Source organism: Nicotiana sylvestris, chromosome 7, assembly GCF_000393655.2.
Source record: "Nicotiana sylvestris chromosome 7, ASM39365v2, whole genome shotgun sequence".
NCBI classification, from domain to species: domain Eukaryota; kingdom Viridiplantae; phylum Streptophyta; class Magnoliopsida; order Solanales; family Solanaceae; genus Nicotiana; species Nicotiana sylvestris.
In genome coordinates, this window is record NC_091063.1 from 132,424,927 (window position 1) to 132,434,838 (window position 9,912).

General features: G+C 42.8%; 1 protein-coding gene across 1 annotated transcript; it reads right to left on the bottom strand.

Annotated features, from left to right (window-relative positions):
• Nucleotides 1–1,953: 1,953 nt before the first annotated feature.
• Nucleotides 1,954–5,377, bottom strand: LOC138873794 (uncharacterized). The gene is made up of 5 exons (XM_070152272.1): nucleotides 5,132–5,377; nucleotides 4,518–4,804; nucleotides 2,781–2,864; nucleotides 2,202–2,325; nucleotides 1,954–2,103 (listed from the first exon to the last, which is right to left on the bottom strand). The coding sequence occupies exons 1-5, from the start codon at nucleotides 5,375–5,377 to the stop codon at nucleotides 1,954–1,956; spliced, it is 891 nt and encodes a 296-aa protein (XP_070008373.1).
• Nucleotides 5,378–9,912: the final 4,535 nt, after the last annotated feature.

The window sequence follows — 9,912 nt, forward strand, 5'->3', positions numbered from 1 at the left end:
AATGTAGGGACTACCCCCTCAATTGAAAGCTGGCATTGTCTTCAATGACAACTAAACCAAATAAGCACCAAAAATAAAAGGAAAAAGGATATAGAGACTCCCTATGGCCCGTCTGTCTGCATGAGATCCTGAGTGGTCCCTGGGTCCTCAATATACTCGGGAACCTCAGATTGGCTCCCTATGGCCTGCTGCTCTGCTGCTGGGACCTAGGCCTGGACCTGGATAGTCTCATGGGCTGCATCTTGTGGCTGACTGGAGGAGGTCTCCGGTGGGTATGCCAACTGGATGACTACATCATTTTCTCGGGGAGTCATCCTCTTCCTCTTGGGAGGCCTCTAGGACTGCTCTGGCTAGGGATGAGCTTCCTCATGTGTTTAATGTTTTGCCGGGCTCGGGGAGTCAATCTTAGCATCTTCTATTTCCCTCCCCCGGAGGATTCTCCTCTACCAGCTTATTTAGAACCTTGCCTCTTTGTTTCACCATTGTCTGCAAACGTCAATCATTAAGCTTGTTAGTATCTAGAAAGAGAGTGAAGTTCACAGTTGCAGAAAATAAAATGTTGCAGACAGTATCAAAATGTTGTAGAGTGCGACTGCACAAAATGTAGTGCGGCCGCACTGAGGCCAATGCGAACCGCACAAAATGCCAATGCGGTTCACACAGAGGTAGGGGTCAGACTACCCACTCTCTGAACAATCGCTCCGCGGACCGCACAAAATGACAATGCGGTCCACATTGAGGCACCGCTGACCGCACAAAATGCAATGCGGCCGCGGTTGGCACTGAGTGCCCAGTCACAACACTAACTTAGGATTCAAGATAATTTGATTTTTAGTCTAATTTTACACCTAATAAAGGCCCCTAAGTGTTTGCCCAGTGTTTTTAACTACCTAATCTAACAATAAACAAGAATTTACTAACCCTAGTCTACATTACTGAAAGAAATAAGGGTATGACAACAAGAAGAACAAAAAAAACAAAAATTAAAAGAAAATAACAAAATTAAAACAATTAAAAAGAAGTTAAAGTTACCAGTTGTGAGAAGAACTGAAGATTAATGATTCCTATCAGTTAATTACGAGCAATAGGGACGATGAACAGTGATTTTATGAGTTATGAGAACAAAAGGATCGAAAAGTTCATGTTGGGCCTCAGGTACTATTTACAAAAAAAGTTTTGGGGCCCAGCTTACCTACAGCAATGCGGACCACACAAATGGTAATACGGTCTGCACTGCTCAAAGTCACAAGATTCAGACAAGGCAGCCACTGCGGTCCACACAAAATGCATTGCGACCACAGTAGACCATCACGGACCGCACTAAATGCAATGCGGCCGCGGTGGTAAACTTCAGAGAGCAGGTCTTTTACTCCTTCATCATTGCAGTCCGCACTACGTTTGTGCGCCCGCATTAGGTTCTCTGCGGCCGCACAAAATGTAGTGCGGTCCGCATTGAAAACTTTAGAGACTTGAACAATTTTTCCACCATGTCCTGCACTGCATTAACACAAACGTGTAACATCTCACAACCAGTCAGTCCAAAAATAAGTCATATCCTACAATGTAAATCAAAGAAAAATAAGAAGAAAAACACATGGGTTGCCTCCCAAGAAGCACTTGATTTAACGTTGCGGCACGACGCAGGTTACCATCAAATCATTTAAGATGAAGAAGTGCCACCACGTGGCTGTCATCAATCTTTCCCAAGTAGTGCTTGACCCTATGCCCTTTCACTCTGAAAACTTCTCCATTTTTGCTCTTTAAATCAAGTGCACCAAACGGGGTCACACACACCACTTCAAAAGGTCCACTCCATTTTGACTTAAGCTTTTCCGGAAATAGACGTAACCGAGAGTTGAACAAGAGAACCAAATCATGCACTTTGAACTCCTTACTACGAGCATATTTATCATGAAGGTACTTCATCTTGTCCTTGTACAAGGAAGAATTGGATTAGGCATGGAATCGGAATTCATCAAGTTCATTATGCTGCTCCACACGAAGATTGGCTGCAACATCCCATTCAAGATTTAGCTTCCTCAAAGCCCGCATGGCCTTGTGCTCTAAATCAACCGGTAGATGGAATGCTTTCCCAATCACCAACTGATACGAGACATACCAATCGGAGTCTTGTAAGCAGTCCTATAAGCCTATAGAGTGCCATCCAACTTCTTTGACCAATCGGTCCTTTTAACATTGACCGTCTTTGACAATATACTTTTGGTTTCCTTGTTGGATACTTCAACTTGACCACTTGCTTTAGGATGATAGGGAGTAGAAACCTTGTGATTGACACCATACTTCGCAAACAAAGTGTCAAAAGCTCTATTGCAAAAATGAGACCCCCATAACTTATGATTGCAGGAGGAATACCAAACCTTGTAAAAATGCTCTTTTTGAGAAATGCAACAACACTCTGGGCTTCATTGTTGGGCAAAGCCATGGATTCAACCCACTTTGAAACATAGTCCACCGCCACAAGAATGTATGTGTTCCCACACGAGCTAACAAACATGCCCATAAAATCAATGCCCCATACATCAAAAATATCAACCTCGAGGATGGTATTGAGTGTCATCTCATCTTTCATTCGAAATTCCACCCGCTCTTTGACATTCATCACACCTCTTCACAAGTTCACTTGCATCTTTGTATAAAGTTGGCCAATAAAACCCACAACTAGAACTTTGGAAGCCATCCTCGCCCCACCATGATGTCCACCATAGGGAGAGGAATGACAAGCCTCCAAGATACTCAATTGCTCTTCCTCCGGGACATACCTTCGGATCATACCATCTGTGCAAATCTTGAACAAGTACGGCTCATCCCAATAGAAATCCAAACTATCCCATTTGAGCTTCTTCCTTTGGTTAGAAGAGAGCTTTCACAGGATTATACCAGTCACAAGGAAATTAGCAACATCCACAAACCATGGCATATCATTCATCGACACCGAAATGAGTTGTTCGTCGGGAAATGAATCATTGATCTCTAGGCCATCACGAGGCCTCCCCTCCTACTCCAAGAGGGACAAGTGGTCCGCCACTTGGTTTTCACGACCCTTCCGGGCCACAATCTCCAAATCAAACTCTTGAAGTAACAAGACCCATCACATCAGTCTAACTTTGGAATCCTTCTTTGTCATCAGGTACCGGAGTGCGGTATGGTCGGTATGAATAATAACCTTAGCACCCATGAGATACGGCCGAAAGTTTTCCATTGCAAACACAATAGACAAAGTTCTTTCACGGTCACCGTGTAGTTCACTTGAGCATTATTCATTGTCTTGCTCGCATAGTACACCGGATGAAACATTTTGTTCACTCTTTGACCCAAGACCGCTCCAACCGCAACATCACTCGCATCACACATGAGCTCAAAGGGCAAGCTCTAATAAGGTGCGGTAATGATAGGAGTGGTGGTCAACTTATGCTTGAGAAGTTCAAAGCTTGCATACATTTTTCATCAAACACGAACTTGGCATCTTTTTCCAACAACTTGCACAAGGGATTCACCACCTTCGAAAAGTCTTTGATAAATCTCCAGTAGAACCCCGCATGCCCAAGAAAACTTCAAACTCCCTTGACAGATGTAGAGGGAGGGAGCCTTGAAATCACATGAATTTTTTCTTTGTCTACCTCAATACCATGCTTTGAAATTTTATGCCCAAGAACTATGCCCTCTTCCACCATAAAGTGGCATTTCTCCCAATTGAGAACAAGATTGGTTTTTTCACAACGGGCCAAAACTCTATCAATATTCTTCAAGCATTCATCAAATAAGTCTCCTACAACACTAAAGTCGTCCATGAACACCTCCAAAATGTCTTCCACTATATCAGTGAAAATGGCCATCATACACCGCTGAAATGTAGTCGGTGCATTACACAACCCAAAAGTCATCCTAAAGAAAGTAAATGTGACATATGGACAAGTGAATGTGGTCTTCTCCTGATCTTCCGGAGCAATCAAGATTTGGTTATACCCAAAATATCCATTCAAGAAATAGTAGAAGACACGCCCAGCAAGTCGGTCTAACATCTTATCAAGAAAAGGCAAAGGAAAGTGATCCTTGTGGGTCACTTTATTCAACTTGCGGTAGTCCATGCATACCCTCCAACCGGGGTGACGGTTCTGGTAGGAATCAACTCATTTTGTGAATTTGCAACCATGGTCATGCCACCCTTCTTCGTTACACATTACACCGGTGAAGTCCAAGAGCTATCAAAGATGGGGTACACAACCCCGACATCCAACCACTTGATCACCTCCTTTTTCACAACTTCTTGCATTGCCTCGTTCAACCTCTTTTGATGCTCCAAGGAAGGTTTTGCATCATCTTCCAGAATAATTTTGTGCATACAGAATGTGGGGCTTATCCCCCGAATATCAGCTAAAGTCCATCCAATTGCCTTTTTCCACTTCTGAAGCACCGCCAATGTGGAATCAACCTGCATGTTAGTAAGACAAAAGGAAAGAATAATTGGCAAAGTAGAATTTGAGCCTAAGAACTCATGCCTGAGGTATAGAGGCAGTGGTTTCAACTCCAACATCGGAGGCTCCTCAATTGAAGGGTTTGTTGGCGGAGTCTTCCTATTCTCGAGGTCTAAAGATAATTTCCTAGGCTCATAAGAGTAAGAGCCCATTCCATGTAAATCATTCACGCACTCCACTCGACCCTCATCATCATTGACATCAAGATTCAACAATACGGCCTTCAATGGATCCTCTACATTAATCATTGCACTAGTGTCATAAACTATCACTACTGTGACCACAAAAGAGCACACCTCGATACTGTTGGGCTGCTTCATTGATTTGCAAAGATTAAAGACCACTTTTTCATCACCCACCCGGAAGGTGAGTTCCTCTGCTTCCACATCAACTAAGGCCTTCCCTGTAGCAAGGAAAGGTCTCCCCAAAATGATAGGAACTTCATAATCCACCTCACAATCCAAGATCACAAAGTCAGCTGGCAAGATAAATTTGTCCACCCGGATAAGCACATCATCAATAATACCCAATGGTCTCTTCATAGTTCTATCCACCATTTGTAATCTCATGGAAGTCAACCTAGGTTTCCCAGTACACAAAGTTTTGAAAACTGAGTAGGGCATCAAATTGATACTAACCGCCAAATCACATAGAGCCTTAGCAAAATCCGCACTCCCAATGGTGCAAGGAATAATGAAAGCACTGGGATCTTCAAGCTTCGGGGCTATTGAATGAATTATTGCACTAACTTGGTGAGTCATCTTTATAGTTTCACAATCCATAGACCGATTCTTTGTCACCAAGTCCTTCATGGATTTAGCATAGCCCAGCATTTGTTCAAGAGCCTCCGCCAAAGGCACATTAATGGATAAGCTCTTCATCATGTCAATGAACTTTTAAAACTGATTCTCATTTTTCTGCTTTGTGAGCCTTTGAGGATAAGGTGGAGGTGGCCTTGGCAAATGAGCCTTGGCTTTAGGCACAACCGGTTCCGGCATGTCTATTATGTGTTCCCTAGACAGGTTCACATCATTTTGAGTTTCCACCTCAGTATCTTGAATATCAATCCTCACTTTTTCATTCATATTGTCATCAATCACATTTTCAACCACCAAAGGAACTTCATCTTCTTGAAATTCAACATCATCACTCAAAACTTGCTTTTGTTTGGAGGCATTCACATCATCGCCTCGTCCACTCCTTGTAGTCACCACCATAACATGATTGTTCCCACCCTTCGAGTTCACTACCATATCACTTGGTAGAGCACCTTTAAGGAGAGTATTCAAGGACTATGAGATTTGGCCCAACTGAACCTCCAAATTACGAATTAAGGTATTGTAGGAAGACAACTGAGCTTCGGAATCCGCACTCTTTTTTATCATCTGTTCGAACATCATTTCAATTCTCCCCATATCATTGCTAGAAGAACTGGGACTTTGAGATGGAAATAGGGGTGGATTTTTCGGTTGTTGGTACATTGGGGGCCTTTGAAATCCTTGCCCCCGATTTCCTTGGTTTCCATTATTCCATCCAACTTGATTGTTGTTACCACCCCAATTGTTGTTACCATTCCAATTTCCTTGATTGTTTTGATTGTTGTTCTAATTGCCCCAGTTGGAGTTTTGGTTGTTGTTCCCCCAATTACCATTGTCTTGTTATTGTTGATTGCCCCAATTGCTTGGGGTCTCCATTGTTGTTGGTTGGAAGAATTGCCTCTTTGGCCTTGATAATTATTCACGTATTGCACCTCTTCACTCTGTCTATCAAAACCATCATCTTGAAATCCACCACAATCATTATCAAATTGCTCTAAATTCCCTTGGTTCTGTTGACCTCTTTGTCTTCTTTTGTTGACAAGCATGTTAACACCCTCAATAGCATTCACTTGGCGAGGATTTTAAACTTGTTGCAACTATGACTTTGCTAGTTGGTTCATTGTAGTTGTCAACTCAACTATAGCTTGCCTATGATCATGTAACTCCTTGTGCAAATGAGTGACCGTAGGGTCAACCTAGAGCACGTTGGCTCTACTTTGCCATGCAGAAGAAGTGTCATCCATCTCGTCAAGAATATCACAAGCCTCATCATAAGACAGCTTCATAAAGTTGCCCCCAACAAGTTGGTTCACTATGCATTGGTTTGTTGTGTTAATGCCCTGATAAAAGGTTTGTTGGATCATCGCCTCAGTCATATCATTGTTGGGAATTCCTTCACCATTGTTCTATAATGCTCCCAAATCTTATGCAAAGGTTCCGTGGGCTCTTGCTTGAATGCCAAGATCTCATCTCTCAATGCAACCATGTGCCCCGGTGAGAAAAATTTCATAATGAACTTATCCGTCAACTCATCTCAAGTAGTGATGGAATGGTTGGGAAGTTGCTCAAGCAAATCAAGTGCTTTCCCTCTAAGTGAAAATGGGAAGAGTCTCAACCAGAGAGCATCATCGGACACGTTAGTTTACTTGCTCCCCCAACATGTATCCCCAAACCCCTTGAGATGTTTGTAAGCATTTTGATTTGCAGCGCCCCACGCTGCTCTAGAAAAGTCAGCATCACATTGGTTATTTGAAAATTGCCCGCCCAAATTCGGGGTGGCACAATAGAACTTGCATAGCCCTGGTTCGGAAGCACCCTAGGAGCCACTCTTGGAGGTGGCGGGGGAGGGTCTGGAATATTATCATTGGACTGGCGGCCTCTCCTTTATCCGTGAGGCATAACAGGGACCTCAACTTCAATATTATCATCTACTTCCTTCCCCAGCGAAAGATCTCCAAAAGGTGCATTGTTTAAGTTCGCTGCCATTTTGTACCTGAAGTTGTGACACAAACAAATTAGTAACAAAGAAGGAAAGAAGAACAATACACAAATCTATCTAGATTGATAGCCAAAACCGTTAGCTCCCCGTCAACGGTGCCAAAAAGTGATCGTGCCCAACCCTACACTACTATTGAGTAGCGAGAGAGGTCGAAGCAGCTTTTACACGATTAAGGCCGGGATCGATTTCCACAGGGATCTAGAAGTTGGAGTCGGGTGTCTATCTAAATAGGAGTTGTGTATATGCTCCAAATTGCACTTCTAAACATTTTTGGGTTTTTGTTTTACTTCTAATTATATAAAACTACAATGCTCAATTAAACTAAAATAAGCTAAGATTAAACTATTGCGAGTTGTTCAAATAGTTAAAAGGCACTAGGATAATGACTTTCACCTGGGTCGTCAATTGACGGATACTTGGGTCTAAAGCTAGATTCTCACATTTGGGGAGTATGATATAACAATTGCACGATTCTACTCACTCTACACCTCTCGTTAGTTCGAGTGATTTTGCCTGAATTGACTTTCTCAAGATCAATTGGGTATGCAAATTTGCACAAGCAATCAAGGTTCAAGTCGGGTATTACTATCTCTAGGTTTAACCCTTTAATTGGGGCTATCAATCTCTTGAGTACGCCCCAATTCCTTGTTGGACCAATTTCAGAGACTTAGGCTCTCTTTCTCAAGAAGAGAAAGTCAACTAAACACAAACTAGTGTTTGCAACTACTAATTCAGCAATTAAACATGAAATTAGTCCAAATATCAAACACGCATAGTCAATCAAGACTTAAAACACAAGACCCATCAATTACCCACACTAGGGTTTAGCCATAACCCTAGCTTATGGGTCTAGCTACTCATAAATAGATAAGAAAACAAGGAAATAGATGAAGAAAAACTCATATTAATTAATTGCTAAATTAAACTTGAAGATTCAATGTTGAAATGAAGCTAAAATTACTCAAAATAGCTAAAAATATCGAAGTCACGAGTGCAACCCAGTACAAAAACTATCTGATGACCTAAAAAATGGGAAAAGAAGCTATTTATACTAAGCTGGAAAATTTGGACAAAAATACCCCTGCGGGGTTAGTGCGGACCGCACAAAATTACGTACGACCGCACTAGGGCTCTGAACTTGAATAAACGGCTCTCTAAACTCGGGCAATGCGGACCGCACAGAATCAAGTGCGTCCTGCGATGTCTTCTAGTGCGGTCCACATGAAATGGAGCGCAGACCGCTTTGGGCTTCAAACTTGGAATCGGCAACTCTTTGAACCTTGGCTCTGCGGACCGCACTAAATCGAGTGCGGCCGCATTGATCCCAGTGCGTACCGCATAAAACCTCGTGCGGCCGCATTGCCTTTTTTCCTAAATAGCAGCCACTCTGAACCTCACTTGTGCGGACCGCACAGAATGGTGTGCTGCCGCACTGGCCCTGTTTTGCTTGAGATTTGTCTTGTCTTGATACTTGTGCCAGTTTCACTCATTTTTGAGCTGATCTTTGACATCTTGTCACCTTGTTGATCAAACCTGCAATCAAGCACAACTTGTGAGCCTTTTTGGGATTATTTTGTACACATTTCTAATCAAAACTTTAGCATGAAGGAGTATAAAATGTATCAAAATCCCTAGTTATCACTTGTTTCCTCACATCCAACTGCCTGATGGTTTAAAGATGCCGAAGTTTGATTTGTATGACTGGCATGGAGAACCCGTAGCCCATTTGAGAGGTTACTGCAGTAAGATAAGAGGCGCCGGTGGGAAGGACAAATTATTGATGGCATATTTCAGTCAGAGTCTGAGTGGGGCAGCTCTGGAGTGGTACACCCACCAAACCGTTAGCAAGTGGTATACATGGGACGATATGGCTCAAGCTTTTGCCTGACACTATTAGTACAACATAGAAATTGTCCCGGATTGCATGTCCCTCACCAAGATGGAAAATAAGCCTACTGAAAGCTTTAGGAAATACAGGCTCAGATGGAGAGAACAAGTTGTCCGAGTCAATCCCCCAATGGAAGAAAAAGAGATGGTTGAGTACTTTCTTCAAGCTCAAGAGCCAACTTACTTTGGGCATTTGATTTCGGCTGTGGGTAGTCCTTTTAATGATGTGGTAAAAATGGGAGAAATGGTAGAATATGGGTTGAAGTCGAGCAAGATCATGAGCTATTCTTCTTTAAAAGCCATAACACAAGCAATTCAGAACGACACAGGAAACTTGCTGGGTCAGAAGGAAGATGATGATGTTGCCATGGTTGTTTTAGAGTCACGACATGGTCCAAAGGGTCTGCCTCACCAATATACCCAGCCTCAACCCCAACCCCAAACCTATCATCGTGCTCCACATAATCCACCTCAGTATTATCCTCCGAAAAATGTCCGGTCATCTGTCCAACCACCAGGTCACTACCTATGGCGAGCGACAGCACCGCATAATGCATTCTTGCCTTCACAACATTTTCAAGCACCTAACAACCCTAGAAAACAGGTTCATAGAGGGGAACAAAGGAAAAGAAATAGTTTTACGCCAATCGGGGAGTCCTACACAAGCTTGTTTGAAAAATTAAAGCATTCTGGCCTGATTGAGCCGCTCCTCGGT